This window comes from Lissotriton helveticus, chromosome 2_2, assembly GCF_964261635.1.
Source record: "Lissotriton helveticus chromosome 2_2, aLisHel1.1, whole genome shotgun sequence".
NCBI lineage: Eukaryota > Metazoa > Chordata > Amphibia > Caudata > Salamandridae > Lissotriton > Lissotriton helveticus.
In genome coordinates this window covers 255,253,529-255,275,801 of record NC_136060.1, presented here as the reverse complement: position 1 = coordinate 255,275,801, position 22,273 = coordinate 255,253,529, and the positions used below count along the sequence as shown (strand labels likewise).

At 41.8% G+C, this 22,273-nt stretch overlaps 1 protein-coding gene across 1 annotated transcript in view; it reads left to right on the top strand.

Moving 5' to 3' along the window:
- Nucleotides 1-3,546: 3,546 nt before the first annotated feature.
- The window catches only part of PI4K2B (phosphatidylinositol 4-kinase type 2 beta), a 336,223-nt gene continuing 317,496 nt past the window's right edge, over nt 3,547-22,273 (top strand). The window contains exon 1 of the mRNA XM_078678379.1: nt 3,547-4,035. Within this exon, the coding sequence (XP_078534505.1) occupies nt 3,783-4,035 (253 nt within the window). The 5' untranslated portion in view covers nt 3,547-3,782. The remainder of the gene's footprint in view (nt 4,036-22,273) is intronic.

The window sequence follows — 22,273 nt, the reverse complement described above, 5'->3', positions numbered from 1 at the left end:
TGCAGCTTTGACTGGAGTGGTGCGATTGATGAAAGGTAGTATGAGGAGAGAGAGCAATCTACCGGAAGGTGTGAGCCTGTTTTCGAAGGTGGTGGATGAATTATCTATAACTGATGATGGAATGATCGTGCATAAGGATAGATTTGTACCACTTTCTGGTCTACATGCTAGACTGATTAGTTTGGCGCATGAGGGGCATTTACACCAATCCATGACTATAAAGAGATTGAGGGAAAGCTATTGGTGGCCTTCTATGGATCGACAGGTCAAGGATTGGGTAGAGAGGTGTGAAGCTTGCAAGGAATCTGAATAAAGGTTGAAGGTTGGTCTGGGATCTTCTCAGGAGTCTCAGCATGTCTTTAGCAGATAAGGTTTGGGAGAAGGTGTGTTTGGATTTTATTGGTCCTTTTACATTTCTCCCGGATAATGAGAGATATGCTGTTGTGTTGGTTGATGCAAAGTCAAAGTGGGTTGAAGTTGCATTCATGAGTTGTATTACCACTGCTGCTACCATTCTTGTCTTGCGTGATGTGTTTAAGAGGGAAGGATTTCCATCTGTACTGCTTACTGATATTGGTACGCAATTAACTTCTTGTGAGTTGAAGTTTTTTGGGGATTCTGTGGGAGGCAAACACTCATGTTGCTCATTGTATAATCCACAGGAATGGTGAAAGGCACTATGCAATTGGCACATAGTGCAGGTTTGTCTGTGCACAGATCTGTCAGTGAAATGCTTTGGGCATATCGTACAACTTCAAATAGTATTTTGGGAAAGAGCCCATTTGTGATGATGCGTGGAAGGGAAGCTGGTACTAAATTGGTTCTGTCATGGATGCGTGAGAAATCAGTTTTAGGAGGTTTAAATAAGAGTGAAATTAAAGAAAATGTCAGACGTCAGACATTACATTGATGTGGCTGATTGGGTCAAAGTTAAACCCGGAGGTCACAGCATATAAATAAATTCAAAGGGCCTTTCAGAGTGAAGGCTGTTGGAAGAAATTGGGTCAAGTTGGTAAATGGACAAACATGGAATTTCAGACGTGTTGCATTATATCAGAGGCGAAATGGTAATCATGAAGATAATTTAGAGCATGAGACTGAATCTGGTGTGTGTTCACCGTGGATGTTGATGACTGATGATGAATTTTCAAGGGAACAGTCTGATGTTTGTTTGCCTTTTGATGAAGTTGCTGGGTCTGACGAAGAATTTCTGGTTGCAAGGGAGGGAGATGGGTTGATGGGCTCATTTCGTGTCTTGAGGGAGGCTGGGGAAAGAAGAGCTCCAGCATATTTGAGTGACTATGTTGCTTGAGTTTTACATGCATTTTTTTTTCTTCTTTTGGTTCTTTATTTCTTTTTTAAACTGATAGCTTGCTGTCTTATTTATTTCTGTTTTTCTTCTGTTTTTATTTTAGTTCTTTGTTTTAGTGTAAGAGGGGGAGATATCTATCGGACAACATTTAAGTGTTTTTCAACACGACTACCCCTCTATAATGGGTCACCCATCCCAATACTACTGTATGCCGACGACGCGGCAATAATGTCGCGGACTAGAATCGGTCTACAGCGGGCAGTGGCCGAATTCTCTAGCTTTATGAGGGACAGAGGCTTAAACGTAAATATCCCTAAAACTTACACAATGTCCTATGGCCGTGGGTCAAGAAAGGTATTCCGTCCCATCTTTCTAGAAGGTCAAAGAATAGAAACAACAGACAGACTTTGGTATCTAGGTGTAACCTTTGATAGGAGGAGGAGCTGGCATTCGTCTGTAGCTGCCAGGAAATTAGCCTTCACTCGGTCCATTGGCGCTTTGAGTAATTTTTCTGCCAAAATAGGGGGGAAACCCGCAAAGGAATTGATACATATTTATAAGGCCAAATGTGTTCCCACCGCCACATATGGGGCTGGGCTATGGGGGATAGAAAACGCCCAGATGTTACAAGGTTGTGAGAATCAGTTTATCTGCCATCTACTTGGCGTGTCTAAATTCACAACAACTTATATGACTCACATAGAAACAGGTCTTCCTTATATCTGCGACATCATTAAGATCTCCCCCTTACTGTTGTGGCACAAGGCCTGGGTGACTGAAGAGACCGCTTTAAATAGAGAGGTAATAATAGACTGTCTCGCAATGGACGGGGCAGCTAACATCAGATGGCTATCTTACGTGGAAAAATTTTTCACGAAGATAGGTCATCCTGAATTCTTTGATAATCCACCCAGCATGGAAAGGATATCAAGAGGTGCGTTGAAAAAGATGGCCCTCGACCACCTGGAAACTGATAGATGGAACTTTGAGAAAAAGAAACACACATCTCTCAGCTATCAGGAAATTACTCAACACGAGGGCCTTCAACATTATCTTACATTAGACCTAAGTCCCTATGCCGTTCGTTGCTGACCCGACTGAGACTAGGTATCTTTTTCCGCCTGGTCACATTTCCCAACTGTAACGACTGGTCCATGGAGAATCAACCTTGCCCGTGCGATGACACCTCAACGCAATCTAATATACACTGTGTGCTGTTTTGTACTTTTTATAAGAGACCGCGTAGGGCCTTTCTGATACCTGTCCTCAAAGCATGGGGGATTCGTACCTGTAGACTAGCATATATGAAACTACAACAGTTAGAAGATGAAAATGTAATTTATGCAGTCTCAAGTTTTTTAAAACTCGTTATTAAATTTAGAAACACTATGTAAAGCCTTCATTTTAACTTCTGTTGGTTAAAATATCATGTATTAATGAACTACGTTTTAAACTACCTTCTTAAAAAATATATACATTTTTATGTGATAACTCATGATGCTCTCTTATTAACTGATCAACCAAGCTTATTCTAATTATTATGGATTTCACCTTGTTTTTATAAAAATGTATATATTGTATTTTTGTGCTTTTATGACTTTATTCTGAAAATCGAATAAAGCTTGTTTTGATTTGATTTGATTAGTGATGAGCCTCTTCCAGCTAGGCTGGAATGGCACATCTCTTTGATGTACCTTTCGTTCTACCATGATGTCACTTGCTGTGGCATCGTTGACAGTTGGCTCCAGCTGTGTCTGGCAGGGACATCGTTTGGAGTTTTTTCTCTGACCAAATAAACTCCTGTTAAAGAACGACTTTAGTTGTGTCCTGGATTAAATCATAACACGGACCTGTGGGTTCATCTTTCATAAAGTACATACAGATGTAAATAATCCAGAGTATTTTCGTTTAATCTAGCGCTTAACTAGGAATTATGTTTTCATTACAGTCATTTAGGGTCAGGAGACTTTTACATACCTCTGAAAGCTGAGTATGAGCATGCATGCGCAGCACATGTGTATTATGGGAAACGAATATACACACCAACCAAAACAAACAAAAGGCAGAAATAGCAAACACAACACATTACTGTAAGTAACACCGCTCCTCAGACGAACGCTAACATACACGTCAAAACACAACTAGCTCCGCCCTTAGGGAAGCCATGTTATTGTCAGGCAGAACGTCACTGTTTTATCTGCATAATTTACGTAGAATGGTTACAAGTTGACAGCATGCCTGAAGTTGGCATGGAGGCGGTTAGGACAAAACACCGCCCAGGCGCGCTAGTCTATTGTCAGCCGAGGCGAGCGCACGTAGTGACAGATCGGCTTGCAGGGGCGTGCGGCAACGCGCCTGTGAAGTTGCTCTTCGGACGGGTACCGGAAGAGCTCCAACCCTGGACGGTGGGATGGCGCTAGCCGCGATCTCTAGTCCTCTAAGACCGCAGCACTGACCGTTTCCAGGGCGTATGGCGGAGCGAGGAGCTGAAGGCGGCCAGGAGGCGCGTGCGCTCTCTTTGGCTGATCTCGGGCAGCTCCATTCAGGGCAGCGGGCAACGGTGCCGGGTGGTGCTGTTCGACTACTTAGTGGAGTCTCTCGGGAGGACGATGGCACAGGGGAAGAGGAACCACTGCTGCCTGTGATAGAGTCCTCGCCTTTGCCGACGCGGAGAGCTCCAAAGGCCCGGTACAGCTCCAGCTCTGACCGCGAGAACTTGGGAGGTGAGGTTACCCGGTGTTTGTATGTTCTCCCGTGTGCCTCTGTCTATGCCCCACCCATAGTGTACCTTTCCTTCTCTTTCCGCTATGATCCTTTGCCTCTTTCCTTTTGCTCACCCATGAACTGCACCATCAGTTCTTCCCTGGTGTATCCTCGTCCGCCACCTTTCTCCAGGTGTACGGTGCCCTTACTACCCCCACCCCATGTTCCCATTTTTCTTCAGGAGTAGCGGTGCCCTTCATCACCAACCAGTTTTCTCCAGGAGTACCCGGTGCCCTTATCCCCCTAGCTTTCTCCAAGTCAGGTGTACGGATGCTATTCACCGTCCTTGTTTCTTCAAGTGTAATTGTGCCTTCCACCTGTGTCACAGGTTTTTTTCTAGGTGCACCGATTTCCCCTACTCCAATTCTCTCAAGGTGTAAATGCCCCCCACCGCCCCCATTTTCTTCAGGTGTATCTGTTTCTTCCCTGCCTTCTATCCTCCACAGTTGTATCTGAGTGGCCTCTCTACACTCTCACAGCGTGTCGCTATTGCCCCTTCTTTGACCATTGTGAAGGTTTGAGCTCTCCTCAGCCTACCCTAATTATATTATCATTATGAAATGAGAAATGTTCCCCAATAGTAATTAAATAAGTTTCCCTATACTGCAAGGGAGAGTCGTGCAGTAAGGTCACGAGTCACAATCTAGCCACATCTCTTCCTTGATGGGCGCTCCACCAACTTGCTCCAGTTGAACATCCATTTTTAACCAGCTGTGGTGATCTACTGTTGTAATCAAAGTGCAGCCACCTTTTCTTAGGAATTTAGTCATTGACCAACTGGTTGACGAAAACGTCTCTTAGAAAATTCTGACATATGAACTCAATAACCCGATTAGTGGTGGGTTTAGCTACAAACTTCAGTTCAATAATCTGCTGCAAAAGTGGCAGAGGACTTGAGCATAATGCATTCTGCAAGGACACTTTTTTACAGGATCTGTAAATTCAATGCTGATCTTTTGCCAGGTGCTTCCTGGAAGCACAATGGTGCCAGAGGTTCCTCATGTTCTTTAAGTAACGTACGCTCGGATTTACACATTTTACTCTCCTTGGCGAACATTCGACACCGCGGACCACCAGTAGACCACACTGAACAGTTTCTTAGTACCTGTTATGACATTATGGTCCTCGTGAGCAAGATTGAAAGAAACTTAAACCTCAGACAAGTAAATCTATTAAGTATCACATTTTCCTCTACTGACAAATGTATAGTTCACCCTTCTTTTGAAATCACAGCCTTCAGTTTTTTGGAAAATCACTCTGTGCTCCTCCACAGAAGAAGCAAAAATCAAAATATCGCGCGGCCTACATGCTGTTAAGCACTGTGTTTATTATTTGCTGGGAAACTGCAGACACACCTCCTCCCGAAAGACATATAGCAACATTGGTATGCCGCCTCTGGAACCACAAATGTGCTTTAGAGACTAGTTTACTAGTTTTTGTGTAATTTAATCTGAGTGTTTTGCTGCTGCGTCTAACTAGTGAGCACTCCTGCTTCACTGTTTCCTGAATCTTTCTTATTAAAAGTGTAGACTAGCATCGGTGGTCTGATTTTAAAGGATGTGTATTAATGAAGAGCATTAGGTCTCCTCTTTTTCTTGCAGGGACCACTGGGATAAGCACTGTGCAGCGCTCACTCATTCAGTCACCCTTGTCTTGCACCATTCATTCAATATTTCCCTCACTTCCTTCCTTAAAGATGAGAGTATGTTCCCATGTTTTTGCTTCAGGAGTTAATCTTGAGTCGTCTTTCAACCTGGTCCGACGCTGGACGAACTTCACTGACCAAGTTCTTAATTAGACACTGAAATAATTGCTGGCAATTAGTACAAGCCTTAGATTTAATTGACCGTTTCTGTCCTGACCAATGAGAATTCCTTCGGCCCCTACATGCACCTTAGTTAGTCGTGGCAATGCTTTCCTCAAACCGCATTATTGAAATAAATGTAAAAAGACGTCGAGTTTTGGTGTCCACGTTTGGTCCTGAAGTTATCTTGCTGTCTTTGTTTGGCGTGAAAGATGTCATATGTACGTCCGGTTGTAATAGTAATACTGGAATCGGCAGCAACCAAGAATATAGAGCCTGACAACATTTACATATACCGTGCGCCTTAGTTGGCTCTCTTCCTCCTGTTGTCCCTACATGGACACTGAGATTTAATGCGTTCCTCTACGTCTTGCACTCCTACCTCCACGTCACTTGTAAGCTCTTGGTGTTGACGGCTTGACAAAATCTGGAGAAGTGCCCCATTTGTCACACTTCCTGCAGTCTTTACCTATTTCCGAATGGCGTTTCTATGTTGCAACACACTTGTCTAGTCCGCAGCGGTAAATTGTTTTTTTGCGCTGCTGTTTTTGGTTTTATTCAAGCTGCTGCTTCTTATCTCGGTACTCTTCATTCTCGCGAGTTAGGTTTGCTTCCATTGCAGGTTATTCTGGATCTTTACTTTTTTGTAGAATATTCTACTCGTTTAATGATGATTATCGCTTTTTGCTATCGCGGTAACTAAGCAATCTTGCTTGAAATTTAGCGCAACTGCAATGCATGGCTTTGTGATCCTTTTTACCGGCGCCTTTAAACATGCATGTAGTAGCTAACATTCTTGGTTTAGTAGCCCATGTTTCTACGGATTCCCCACTCTGCCAGCTATAAGTAAACTCTTCTTTCCATGATGAAATTCAGGGTTGGACTGATCTATAGGGCAACCAGGCAGTGCATGGTCAGTGTGTGGGCTGGTTTACTTTTTTGGCTGTTTGTGGTCCTGTCTTGTGGTTTACATGGCATGTTAAATTGTTTATTTCCTTAATATTAAAACAACCCACTCATCCGTGCAGTCTTTCCTACCTTTGCAAAACACTCACGGCATTTCTTTACAAGTTCAAAACTGTCCGAGTTTGTCAACGTGGGCACATTTTAAACTCTCTAATTGGCTGATGGAGGGACACTTTTATTTTGGGGCCTGGGTCTGTTTTCTTGATACTCGACCCGGGTGCATTTCCATGTGTTTTTTCGATTAAACTCGTACGTCGTAAATCCTCTAATTTCTTTTTTGGAAACCCGTTCAAATAGCCTCCTTCTTGCAGCTCCACTGCAGTTGTACAGTAAGGCTTTCTTTCTGGCCTCCCACTGCAGTGTGTCATCAATGGCCGCAAAATGCATCTTACAAGGTTTCACCCATTGAGACAGCTTTTTGTTTGGTGCGCCTGGAGTATTCAAAATGTGGGATGGCAGATGCTTTAATTACCACTGCCTCGTTTTGGGATAATTATTCGTGTCGCAGTAGAATTATTTTAACAAGCTTTGTTTACTGTAGCAAGTCTCACTTCAGTCATTAGACTGACCAATTCAGAAAGCTTATTACGGCGGCTTGGCCCATAAGCAGTGCTTTTCCACTTATACGCACGTTGGGTATTGACTTATTTTCCATATGCATTGAACAGTGACGCACAGCAAGTGCCCCTGGAGTTGGTGTCGTTAGCACACCCCATGGGGGGCAGTCTTCCTTCGTGCTGCTACTTGTCGGGGGAGAGCTGACGTGGTCCTCAGACGACCTAGTAACAGTTGTACCTCAGGCGGTTCATCAGTGCAAAGATCAGGTGGTCTGAGGGATGATGGACAGTGCACCGCTTGGCCACAGATGTGAGCCTCAGGACCAGCAATGCTCTCGAAGCAAAGACTTTTGTCACTGATAGCCAATGCGCTAGGGGAAGCTGACGATGACTACTCTAAGCACCAAGGTACAAGCACAGATTTATTAAATGGACATCAGGAGCACCAAACATGAAACATATTTACGCCAGGAATTCAAACTCCTGCCATACCAGATACTCTACATCTCGTGAAATGTGTAGCAAACCTTTTCACGTAATTGTTATGCAGGGAAAGGGGCATAGCTAACACCAAATAACATAAACTACTGGCCGCTATCATCCCCCCCGATCTTTCATGACCTCCTTACCAACAACACAGTGTGACACCAGTCCATGTCACAGAATCTGCAGCATATTAAATCCTCACTTCTTTAATTTTTGTGCAAAGATTTGATTGGTTTTTAGCTTAAGTAGTTGTACGCATAAGTATTAAAATATGATGTTACTGGCGTGGACTTGCCTTAAGGACCATGTCATGTTTTTAAAGACAGTATCGACAGTTGGTCGTGCTTTTAAACAACGCAGTTCAACATGTACACTTGGGTGGGTTGTGTGCTCATCTGGCGAGAAATTCAACAGGATTTACGGTTAAAACCCTTGGTGGTCTGCGGGCCAGGATCACTCTGCCAAGCCCCTTAACTATTTATATTTCTTCATGTTAAGGTAGTTCCCCCTCATGTCTCATATCATTGACTGTTTATTGTCCAACTCATGCCTCCTACCTTTCCGCATGTTTGGTCGGTCTAACTTCCCCCATAAATGTCAACAGCACTTTGTCCCACTAGTGACTTCGTTGACAAGTACACAATCCTGGTTTCTCTTCTTGATGAAACACCACGCTTTCGCTCATAGCCCATTGGGTAGCCTCAGCTGATTTCCATGCTATTGCAATGGCTCTCTTGATGATGATGATGATGATGATGATGATAATAGTGCCAAGTAAAAAAAATAATGCTATTCTTACTTTGGCAATGAAATAGGCCCGGTAAGCAGCAGCCCATGGTACACAGGCCCTTTCTAGCTAGAGTTTCTGCTAAGCTGCCCCCTCCCCTAAATCAAGTTGTAACAGGACATTCCCACACCCTATGGATGTAAAAGTTTCATTATTTTTGCATCCGTGGCATATCATGTTGATTCTCTCAATGGTCGGGTAAGTCTAATGTATGTGCTTTAAAACGAGCATTTCTAGAAATCGTATGTGGATATTTGACGGATCTATTCCATTCCCTCCCCTCTAATTTCTTCCGTAGAGTTGTCTCCCACTCAGCTTTCAGGCCAGTCAATGTGATTTATGTCATGTAAGAAGGGCATTACAGAACCAGGTTACCGATTTTCCACCTTAGATTATTTTGAACGACTGCTGTAGCACCTCATGTGGCTCTGAGTCTGTGTTGTTGGCCATTCTCCTGTGGTTCACACAGGTAGTTTGTATTTGCTCTGTATAACTGATCTGCTAAGAGCCCATCCTCTTCCATCACTACAGCAAGGGATTTCAGTTCACCTGAGGAGTAATGATCTCCCACCACAGTCAATCTACCTCATTACCAGGCATCTATCCATCTAGTTCACTTCCAATGTATCCCTAGTGACCTGGTAGAACATGGGCATACATTATGCATGACTGGTAAAGTTTAAAGTGTACATACATCTTTTCCAACATTTCAGAGTAGCTGGGCATGTTGATTATACATGGATTTGGAACTCATGAACAGCTCAAACTCGGCTCCTTCACCCACTCTGTGCCATGGACCTTCATTTCATATGTGTACACCAACCAAACATCTGGCACTGTACTTCATTACTGCGTAAACAAAAGAAATGTTGAAATTTGAAACCTTCAAGCCACACTCCTGATACCACGGGCTTCAGTTTACCAAGCATTGCTCTGTGCCTGTCAATGCTCCAGATCAGGGCTGTCAGTAAAGGTCATGGAGATCTGCAATGGTATATAGATAAAATCTAGTAGTCGTTCGGGTCATTCATTTGGGTCAGCAAAATATGACCGTAACCAAAATGTGTAACATTTTCCAGAATTCAACGTATCCTTTCAATGTTTGCATGCCAGTACCAGGGTTCCCGGCCCTTAGGTTGACATCTCAATTGTAAATCTACACTCCTAGATATTTGAAGGAGTGTGGCTCCCAGGTGAAATCAGATTTGAGTAGTTTTGGTGGCCCTTCACCTAAATGTGGGGCAATTGGAAAGACTCCGTTTTTGTACCCAGTGACCTTAAGGCCTGATGTTTGTGAACGCATTAGATACCCACCCCCCAATTGCCCATCCACCACAAAGAATAGTTTATCTGCATATAGTGATACAGTGTGTACACCTTTAGCTGGTCGAATGCCTCTACCAAAGCCCTTGGGCTGGAGTACACTAGCAAGTAGCTAAATCTCCAATGCACACAGATAGGGGATGGCGAATAGGAGGGGGCTTGCTTCCCTGTCTTGTGGTTTGATGCACTTCATATGAATTTGTTGTTCTGCCGATGCGCTCTTGGCTTGGGGTATAGGAGTTTGACCAACAAGGCATAACTTCACCTATCCCCCTGCCTACAGGTACCTAAGCTAGCTGAACATCTTTTCAAGATATACTGACATAGCCATCATGTCTGAGGTGATGCAAGATTTCCTTGATCACCTAAATACATACCTGATATTAAGGGTGGCATACCATTTGGTAATGGGTCCACTGTGGTCTGGGTCGACCAGCACAGGGAATAATTTGGTAAAGTATTTTTACGTGATTTGAGAATTTTGTAATCTGTATTCAGCATGTGGAGTGGCATGCAAGAGGCTGTGTCCAGTGTGTCACTGGGATGCATAGGCAACACGATTATCAAGCCCTATTTGATTTAAATCTGGGAGGTGTTCTAGGTAGGGCAAGCATGACAAGTACATTACAGCCAACGTCTGTGCCAGTTCATTCTCGAAGAAGAGATGTATATTTCCACTAGCAAGCCATCAGATCCTGGGGGTTTCAGTGGACCATGTCCTTAAGTAGCTCTTTCCCTGTAAACTTTGCAGGACCTTTCAGAGGTTCCTACAAATTTCGTGAAATGCTCTCAATGACTTCTCTCTGTGCAGATAGGCTTCTGTCAAATTAGGTGGTCGTGAGTTATGTTCCAGGCACAGTCCAATATATTATAAATAACTCGTTGTGGATTTCCTTCTGTGCATACTCTGTTCACCCAGACGCTGTGCTAATTTGTGTTCCCCCCCCCCTTCTGCTTAGTTAGGCTAACCATGCATGGACGCACCCAGTTTTGATATCCGCAGAATGCTTTCTCTCTACATATTTTGTGGTTAAGACCTCATAAACTCTCCAGTAGCAAGGCATATTTTTTCTCTCGGTCTCAAGGTTTTGTTGACTAGAGGGGATGCAAGCCACCTCTTGCTCCAAGCCATGTACTATTATTCTATAGTAGCCAGTTCTCATTTTAATCCTTTTCTAACACCCACCAGTGCCTTAAAACAATAACCCCCAACTACTATTTTGAATGACTCATTTCCACAACGTGTTTGAGATGCTACTCTCATTCTTGTTGAAATGGTGTTGTATCCTAAGGTGTATCTGACAAGGAAGTCATCTGGTGCTAAGCCCTCCGTGTCCTGGTAGGTGTGTTGGGGGTCTGCCTGCCCTAAGCTATGTCCAGTATAACTAGTTTGTGGTTGTTAAATGTTGTGCCTAACAATTCTGTGTGTTTCATCGAGGGCTGTGGTTTATAATGTATAGTCTAACATGACATTGTATTGGCCACTGAGGAGTAAAAGGAATATTTCCATGTTAGACATGCATTTGCCTCGATGAGCACATCAACCCCAGTGCACCATCCAAGAGGCCCTTGTGCCCTCCTGTTCTCTACTGTACTGTACAGCTGGGGAAGGCGAGGTAAAATGTTGGGACAAGCACATAGACTAGTTGTAATCTCTGCCCAGGACCACCAGGATAAAAGACCATAGAGCTAAGAACTCGGAGGATGGTGTGGAATGTTGCATGGTCCGAGTTGAGGGCTTATTACGATGTCGTGCCCTTTCAGCCTTTCTTTTACAATAATATACCTGTTCGCTCTCTGTCATTCCAGGAATCTGTGGCAGTAAAAAGGATTTCATGTCTTACCCAGATCAGTGCTCCTTTCGCCTATGAAGACTATCTTGTAGGGCTTAACTGGCCTCACTACCTGCATTGCTGTTTTGTTTTCCTCTTTGTGAGTTGTCTTCTGCAGGAACATTTTCTGTCCCCCTATATCTAAAAGTGTATTTTAAATCACTTGGTGAGTGTGTGCAATCTCCAGACATTCCATTTAAGTAGTGTATATTTGTCCAGTCATTGGAATATCCTAGTGGATATTGGCCATTGAGTCCCTGATGGGCGATAATGAGCTGTAGTTCTCCAACTTCCATTTGGATCTGCATGTCCTGTACAACCTCCACCCCGCACCAAGAATCTATCCTTCCGATCCACTGTAAACTGTCTATCTCCCAGACCCCCTTGATGAAAAGGCAACTGCTTTCCATCCAAACAAATTTGTAAGAAATATGTATCTAGTCGCACGTTGTGTGAAAGAGTGTATATAAGGGAGGTAGTGCCTTCCACATTTTGTCCCTCCTGGCTATAAGTATTTCTCCTTGCATGTCTGTTTATAGGATCAATTATGTAGATGCTCTAGTCTCCGGAGGACAGGTTTACCATTCGGGTGTTCAGCGGAGGGTCTTATCCTTAACAAATTGGCATATTCCGAGATCATCAGATAAACCGAGCCAATTGAGGGAGCTGTCATGCATGATTTTGCTGTCTCAGCCTTGATTGTTCTCTTTGAATGCTGTTTTGCCGTGTCTGATTTTTCTGCAGGTTGGGATGATGTCGGGTGCTTGCAGTCCCTTCCCATTTCGTAAGCCTTCATCTGGCCTTAAGCTTCCTTGGGTTTGGTGAAGGATGTCTTGTTCCCAGCACCTCCAGCTTTGCTAGGAACACCAGAATGTATTTGACCCCATCTTACATAGGTGATTTTTGGTTGCCATAAAAAGCTTTATTTATTTTATTTAACTTCTTCTATGTTTTCTGGGAAGATCAGGCGGTGCTGTTCTGGACCCCCTGCATCATTGCACCCCTTTCACTGTAGTGGAGCAGGTGTATCCCCATTGTTGGGGTTTGGGGGTGGTAGATGATCTCAGCAGTGTCTGACGTGATGGAACCGGTTGTGCTCTTTCCAATGTGTAGATCTTGGAGAATCCCTGAGCAGCCACCACAGTTGCCAATCTGTTCTCCGTATCATTATGCTCTACTCATTCAAGTAGTCCCACAGTAAACATGTTGTTGTACATGTTACATCGTTAAACATCTTCCTCTCTATGTTCACGGATCACTGTCTCTTAGTTGGAGAATTTGCTTCTGAGCCTCTGTTTGTCCTGGGGTGTGTCTTTCATCTCCTGGGCTCTGTCTTCTAACTTTGATTATCTGACAATATCAGTCATAACTGTGTTAAACTTAATTTCCAGTGCTGCTTTGGTGGAGGAGATGGCATGAAGGATCATGCACAATTTATTGGGGGCTGGGTGTTGTGGTATTCAGTCATTTGTCAGTTTCGATGTTGGCCTCGGGTGGAAGGCTGGTTATCTTCAGCTGTAGTCCCAGTGTGGTCACCAAGTCTTCAAAAGCCTTTGATTTCCCATTGCAGGGGTACTTTTCTGTGCTGTCTCTCCCCTATAATTTCTGCTCGACCAAAGGAAGGAGGCCTCGGCCCTCTGCCCCTTACACCTACAAGAATCCCCAGCAGGGTGATATTTGTCACAAGTGTCTGCTGCTTTGCAATATTGGGTGGTGGTTTCAAGTGCAAAGGACCAAGTGTGCACCTGTGGGGATTCTCCCTGCAGTCCAATCTCCAGCGACAAATTTTGTGGCAGCTCAGCCGCAAGTCTTTGCTCCTAGTGAAGTCTCAGTACTTTAGAACAGAACAGAGGCCTGCAATCTGGGAGTCCCCTCAGCCTTATAGGCTGTCTTCATCTTGGATTATTTTTGTGGAGGGATGTGGAGAAACCGTGAGGCAGGCCAGGATTTCCACTGTGGCCCTCATGCCTCAAAGATACTGCTTCTGCGATCCTTGCACCCACTGCTTGTTTCATTTCAGCTGCTTTCATCCGACGACTCCTGCGTGCTTGTGCCCCTCTTGCAGGGAGTCATGTCACTGGGGCAGCAGGAGGTGAGGCGACGCTGGGAGAGAACCTGTTCTATCAACTAAAAGCACTAAAGGCCACACCAGGCGCACAGAAGCTTCCGGTTAATATGTTAGCAATTCAAAACGAGCACCTGTTCAGCTGGGAATGGGGGGGGGACAACAGCCCGAGGTCAACAGGAAAGCGGCAGGGGAGGAAATGGATAAATCTCACCTAAATGAGGGAGAAGTCCATAATGAACGGGGGGGGTGTACTCGTTCCTCTAAAGGTTCAATTCAGAACTACTTTCGGGCCTCTAGTGTACCCTCTGAATTGTCTTGGGAAGATGTAGCCCTGACGTTAGTGGTCTCTGATATAATCAAGCCAGGGCCTTCTGCCCTTTCGGTTAACTAGTCCATATTGCTGCAGCTTTAGCCAGCATTCAACACGTGCAGAGGCCCATAACCACTGACATTCACAATCATGTCCAAAGCTAACAATTGAGATATTCAGGGAGGATTCGTTAAATATCAGCAATTGGGCCTAGTTGTCGCCATGATCACTAGCCAAGCTTCAGCAGGTCTCGAGGGGAACATGAAGGTACCCCTCTCCTGGCTATAAAAGAAAAAGCTAAAAGTGAGCCAGTAACCAAGTCCTAGAACTGACAAGTAATTACGATGGCAGTGCAAATCCTTCAAACCAAAGAATTTAACTTTGGCAGACATAAGCACTTTAAAGGATACCATGGCTAGCGCTCTTCTCTGGCAATCCAGGAACATGGAGCTTCAGATTGATTTGCTTCAGTCAGTGGCAATATGCTTGGCAGAATTAGGGAACAAATTAACCAGACTAGAGTCTAAATTAGGTAATAATCTGCTTTGTCCATGTTCTCCTATAATCGACAAGCTTAGCTCCCTGCCGGAGGTGTTGAGTGCTTTTATGAAATGAACAGATGTGACGGTGGGGGCAGACCTCCGCATGCACCAGGGAGTAGTTTACTAAGTTAGATCGAGGTTCTAATAGTGTCCTTACAAGTAAGGGTGATGCTCTTCTTTCTTAGGTCCACCGTCTAGACCACACTTATGAAACAATAGAAATGTCAATGAAAGGAGCACCCAAGTAATTAATTAACAGTCCGCGTTGAAGTCCATATTAATTTATTTCTTGATAATTATTCAGTTTCCAACAAAAGCAGTCCATATATCACAAGAAATCAAATCAATCCAATATTTCAACTTCAGTCGTTGTCTCAGTCTCTTATTATAGAACAAACAGCCTACGCATTTCGTCCCTATTGGGACATCATCAGGGCTGTGAAAGTAACAAAAACAATATGTCAATAATCAACATAGATACAAAGAAACATTTTTAGCCAAGCTAAATTTTACATTCTACTCATTATAGCGTTTCTTTTCTTCAGTTAAAGCACATTTGTCAAACAACGGTGACTAATTCCACTAAATCAACTTTATCTGTAGATCCCACCAGCCAGTAAGATATTCAGAACAAACACATCTGTAAGAATTATGCAAAACAACATTGTATAGTTTTGGCCCCTTATTTCAATCACAAATTCACAATGTAAACTTGTATCATTGAATTGTCTCGCCCATTACTGAGACTTAACCTCTTAATGGATGTGACCTCCCATTTCAAATTCAATATTAAATAAAGGTTGAGTATATACGATCAAATCTAATCAAAAATATAACATGACGTCTGTCTATTCGACCAATATATGCCCTCACCTGATTCAGGGGAATAATTTTATATGTATCGTGTATTTGGGTTGAGAAGTTTATCAAAAAACGGTAATCAGAAGAAACTTTTATTTCAATCTACAGAATCGAAAAAACACAGCCAGTGATTAGAAATCCATATTTTTAAACAATTTCACAAAGCACATATTATTGCACATGGCCAGACTCTTTTCCAATTTCACCTTTGTTTGTAAAGTAATTATCGTCTTCTCCTATTCCTTAATCGTATGGAGATGTACCAGAGTAACTGTAACTACTATTTGTTCAACCATAATGTGGCGCCAGTTTTTGAAAGGCCTAATTGTCGATCTACAGAATCAAAAGACGATCAACAATTAATTAAAATTCTCTTGCTATGCTCTCCTAACTCAAAGTAACCACATTCTCAATAGACCTCTCACCTTAGCTTATAAAGCGGTAAGAATCCCCTTCAATGTCTTATTATTTCGTAAACCGTCAGTAATCCGTAAAAAATCTGAATAGAATAAAAATCACATCCACTATTAGTTCCAATCTAAAGACGCATAAAAATTAACCACCAAATTACTTGAATCAAATCTATCCTTGTGTTCTCCTAGAGTCTCACCTTTAAGAATCCATATCTGTGAAGACGGTCCAATGTGAGGATACGGCAGCAGCGGGTCGTGATAAACCTGTCGTGCAATTTGTTAAGTGATACCTGCCCACTCTTTATGTACGGTGTCTACCAATCCCAATCAACTCTATGGCGGGAAAAAATATAGTTTCCTATTTGGTCCGCCGAGTCAAAACCAATCGGGTGCTTAGCTTAGCGTAAACGCATTGCATAGAAACCCTCCGTTGTTTGTCAACCGGAAACAGTCCCGTAGCCAATCAAAATCAATTCTCTCTTTGATGTAGAGTGTATTCCAAAGTGGTCCGCTAGTTTTTCCAAAACCGGAAATACCCAAGCCACCAATCGGAAACGTTGCTTATCTTTACTGAAATTGTCTATCCGGCAAATGCCTACGAATGTGAAGCCGCTAGCCGCTTAATTCCCGGCAAAGTAGTAAGTTACGGAAAAGGTGTCAGAAAAGCCGGGTAAGGCATCTACACCTGTATTACGACTAAGTTGATAGCTGACCATTCGTTCAAATACGTGATCTTTAAATCAACTCACACGTCGGAGTTCAAAGTGCAACAATGTCCAGACATAATTCATGAGCAAGACATCTCACATGATTCATTTAAATTATTCAGAAAGCTTTTGTTTATTACAATATTGTTTATTACAATAATCACGATTTCTACGATATTGTGATAAAATATTCCTACCACAGGAATTTGCTGTCTAACCTGACGATATCAAATAAATATACATATCAATACTAGTTTTAAAGATACGGTGTGATGACAAATATCTTCTTAGACGTAAGATATTGCAATAAAGTATCTAATATCACTATTAAAATCCTCGTCAAGAAAAAGTGAATCAGTGTTATGATGGCGAGACTCCATATGGGATATTAACATCTTGACCTTGATACCCACTACTACATAAAGGGAGCCTGTACTGAGTGAACTTCATCTCATTAAAGGAAGTAATGTAATTCTGTCTCACAATTTAAACCAACCTTGGCGGACCTGCATCTGCCGATCCATTTCGCTTCCTGCTTTCTTAGCTTCAGAACCCAGTCCCCACCTCTTATACTAGGACTGATCTTTTGTATACCATGGAATTTTATATTATTCTGATTTGGGTGAACCTCCCTTATATGATGATAAAGGGGGGATTTGTCATCAGAATTAACTATAGCACGTTTGTGCTCCTGTATTCTAATCTTCAACATTCTTTTCGTACTCCCAATATATACCTTGTCACAATGACAAATAATGGCATACTCAACTCCAGTACTATTACAATTAATAAACTCATTGATTGCAAATCTCCGAGTTGTATTAAAGGAAAAATGTTTTGTTTTGTTTATTCCCCATGTCACAGACACTACAAAACCCGCAGGTATAAAAACCTTTGGGTGATTGTGGCAGCCATGCAGTGTTTCTTGTCAATACTGGTTCAAGATAATTGCAGGTCACCATTTGTTTAATGGTAGGACTTCTTTTGTAAACTACCTTCGGCATGTCCCCAATCAATGATGACAAGCCCGGTACACCTCTTAGTAAGTCCCAATTTTTACCTAAGACTTTATATATGAGATCCTTCTGAGCACAAAAGGTAGTCACGAAGGCCAGTTGTTGTTTACTAATGTCCCTCTTTTTGTTGTTCTAAAGTCCCTTTTCTATCCACTTTCATGATCCTTGATCTAGCCTTCGAGAGGTCCCTATGTTTGTAGCCCCTCTGTTGAAGTCTGCATTGTAATGCATCCAATTCCTTATGAAAATCCTCCTCTTTGCTGCAGTTTCTACGAATTCTGATCATCTCGCCATAGGGAATGCCCTTAGTAACTGAAATGGGGTGGGCACTGTCTGCTCTAAGTATTGAGTTAGTAGCAGTGTCTTTTCTATGTAGTTTACTCATGACCTTGTCACCTTCCACAAATAGTTCTATATCCAAGAAACTAATGCTGTTACTACTATAATTCAATGTTTAAGTGACATTAAAATTGTTCTCATTCAAATAATCAAAATACTGAAGTAAATCCATGACAGTGCCCCTCCAGATGATCAAAATATCATCAATAAATCGTGTCCAAAATATAATGTGGTCTGTCCATTCAGAAGGGAAGGAAGAAAGTTTCCGTAGCACCAGAAGGGGTAGACCACACAGGAAATACAAGGATTGTAACCAGGAGCCAGGACAAGTTCAGGAGATAAATGGGAGGGCTTCTGATACATTAGAAGTGATTAATCTCTCTGATAGAGTTTTGAAAGATAATGAACTCAGTGATAATGAACTCAGTGTATTGAAAAAAGGTCTCTCTTTGTGTCCTATGTACACGTGTGATTTCACTGAATTGGAAATAGATTTATTTAAATTTTTGCGCAAATTAAAGCTAAAGAGTTTCCTTTCAACTATGCCGGAGAAAACCAATGTCAGTACTGGAATAAAAAGTTCTGAAATGACAACTGCTGAACTATGTAATGTACATTTATTAATGTCAATAACTGAGGGTGAAGGTTTTGATGTGAATGATGTTGCGTGTCTTCTGGATATCCCTACGGATTACAGTTGTTCAAGCGGTCTTAGACCCAAATCCAAATTTATTCCTCAGGACCCTCAATTTGCATCCATTGATTTATATTGTGCTAAAACTCTAACGGAATTTCATAAATTGGAAGATCGAGGATTAATCGATCACACTAAACTTAAGGGTAACCTGACCAAAGATGAACTAATGGCGGTTAGGGACTTGAAATCAGACCAGAGAATAGTGATTCGGGAGGCCGATAAAGGCGGCAATATTGTTATCCTGAATAGACATGACTATTGTAGTGCAATTTCGAAACAATTATAAGATAGTACTTGTTATACTAAGGTTGTTGGAAATCCTATTAATAATGCATCTAAGGTGATATCTGAGAGGTTACATAGTTGGAAAGAAGAGGGTTTACTGGATGAGGTAGAATTCAGATACTTGAATGTAATTAATCCTACTCATCCCTTTATATACATCCTACCCAAAGTTCACAATTCTAGAACTAACCCTCTGGGGCGACCTATTATTTCAGGTATTGGGAGCCTGACTGAGCATTTATCTAAATTCGTTTTTATTTTTGAAACCATTAGTGGTTAATCTTCCATCCTACATCAGGGATACCACACATGTATTAAACAAACTTGAGGATATCAAATGGAGGATGGTCTAATTTTGGCCACTCTTGATGTAGTAGGGCTGTACACCTGTATTCAAAAAGAACAAGGTATACGAGCACTTAATCATTTCTTGGGTAGTCGAAGTGCCAGCCTACGGGACCACTCGAACATGTTGGTGGAGATGAGTCTATTAATACTAGACAACAATTTATTTTTGTATAATAATGAATGGTATCATCATACGCGTGGGACGGCGATTGGGTTCCAGGTTTGCTCCCTCTAATGCCAATCTTTTTATGGGTTGGTATGAGAGGGAGCATGCCTGGAGCCAATGAATGGACAGACCACATTATATTTTGAACACAATTTATTGATGATATTTTGATCATCTGGAGGGGCACTGTCACGGATTTACTTCAGTATTTTGATTATTTGAATGAGAACAATTTTAATGTCACTTAAACATTGAATTATAGTAGTAACAGCATTAGTTTCTTGGATATAGAACTATTTGTGGAAGGTGACAAGGTCATGAATAAACTACATAGAAAAGACACTGCTACTAACTCAATACTTAGAGCAGACAGTGCCCACCCCATTTCAGTTACTAAGGGCATTCCCTATGGCGAGATGATCAGAATTCGTAGAAACTGCAGCAAAGAGGAGGATTTTCATAAGGATTGGATGCATTACAATGCAGACTTAAACAGAGTGGCTATAAACATAGGGACCTCTCGAAGGCTAGATCAAGGATCATGAAAGTGGATAGAAAAGGGACTTAAGAACAACAACAAAAAGAGGGACAGTAGTAAACAACTGGCCTTCGTGACTACCTTTTGTGCTCAGAAGGATCTCATATATAAAGTCTTAGGAAAAAATTGGGACTTACTAAGAGGTGTACCGGGCTTGTCATCATTGATTGGGGACAGACCGAAGGTAGTTTACAAAAGAAGTCCTACCATTAAACAAATGGTGACCTGCAATTATCTTGAACCAGTATTGACAAGAAACACTGCATGGCTGCCACAATCACCCAAAGGTTTTTATACCTGCGGGTTTTGTAGTGTCTGTGACATGGGGAATAAACAAAACAAAACATTTTTCCTTTTAATACAACTCGGAGATTTGCAATCAATGAGTTTATTAATTGTAATAGTACTGGAGTTGAGTATGCCATTATTTGTCATTGTGACAAGGTATATATTGGGAGTACGAAAAGAATGTTGAAGATTAGAATACAGGAGCACAAACGTGCTATAGTTAATTCTGATGACAAATCCCCCCTTTATCATCATATAAGGGAGGTTCACCCAAATCAGAATAATATAAAATTCCATGGTATACAAAAGATCAGTCCTAGTATAAGAGGTGAGGACTGGGTTCTGAAGCTAAGAAAGCAGGAAGCGAAATGGATCGGCAGATGCAGGTCCGCCAAGGTTGGTTTAAATTGGGAGACAGAATTACATTACTTCCTTTGACGAGATGAAGTTCACGCAGTACAGGCTCCCTTTATGTAGTAGTGGGTATCAAGGTCAAGATGTTAATATCCCATATGGAGTCTCGCCGTCATAACACTGATTCACTTTTTCGTGACGAGGATTTTAATAGTGATATTAGATACTTTATTGCAATATCTTAAGTCTAAGAAGATATTTGTCATCACACCGTATTTTTAAAACTAGTATTGATATGCATGTTTATTTGATATCGTCAGGTTAGACAGCAAATTCCTGTGGTAGGAATATTTTTTATCACAATATCGTAGAAATTGTGATTATTGTAATAAACAAAAGCAAAGAGAATTGATTTTGATTGGCTACGGGACCGTTTCCGGTTGTCTGAAACAACGGAGGGTTTCTATGCAATGCGTTTACGCTAAGCTAAGCACGCGATTGGTTTTGACTCGGCGGACCAAATAGGAAACTATATTTTTTCCCGCCATAGAGTAGATTGTGATTGGTAGACACCGTACATAAATAGTGGGCAGGTATCACTTAGCAAATTGCACGACAGGTTTATCACGAACCGCTGCTGCCGTAACCTCATATTGGGCCGTCTTCACAGATATTGATTCTTAAAGATGAGACTCTAGGAGAACACAAGGATAGATTTGATTCAAGTAATTTGGTGGTTAATTTTTATGCGTCTTTAGATTGGAACTAATAGTGGATGTGATTTTTATTTTATTCAGATTTTTTACGGATTACTGACGGTTTAGGAAATAAGACATTGAAGGGGATTCTTACCCCTTTATAAGCTAAGGTGAGAGGTCTATTGAGAATGTTGTTACTTTGAGTTAGGAGAGCATAGTAAGAGAATTTTAATTAATTGTTGATCGTCTTTTGAATCTGTAGATCGACAATTAGGCCTTTTAAAAACTGGCGCCACATTATGGTTGAACAAATAGTAGTTACTCTGGTACTTCTCCATACGATTAAGGAATAGGAGAAGACGATAATCACTTTACAAACAAAGGTGATATTGGAAAAGAGTCTGGCCATGTGCAATAATATGTGCTTTGTGAAATTGTTTAAAAATATGGATTTCTAATCACTGGCTGTGTTTTTTCGATTCTGTAGATTGAAATAAAAGTTTCTTCTGATTACCGTTTTTTGATAAACTTCTCAACCCAAATACACGATACATATGAAATTATTCCCCTGAATCAGGTGAGGGCATATATTGGTCGAAAAGACAGACGTCGTGTTATATTTTTGATTAGATTTGATCGTATATACTCAACCTTTTATTTAATATTGAAATGGTAGGTCACATCCATTAAGAGGTTAAGTCTCAGTGATGGGCGAGACAATTCAATGATACAAGTTTACATTGTGAATTTGTGATTGAAATAAGGGGCCAAAACTATACAATGTTGTTTTGCATAATTCTTACAGATTTGTTT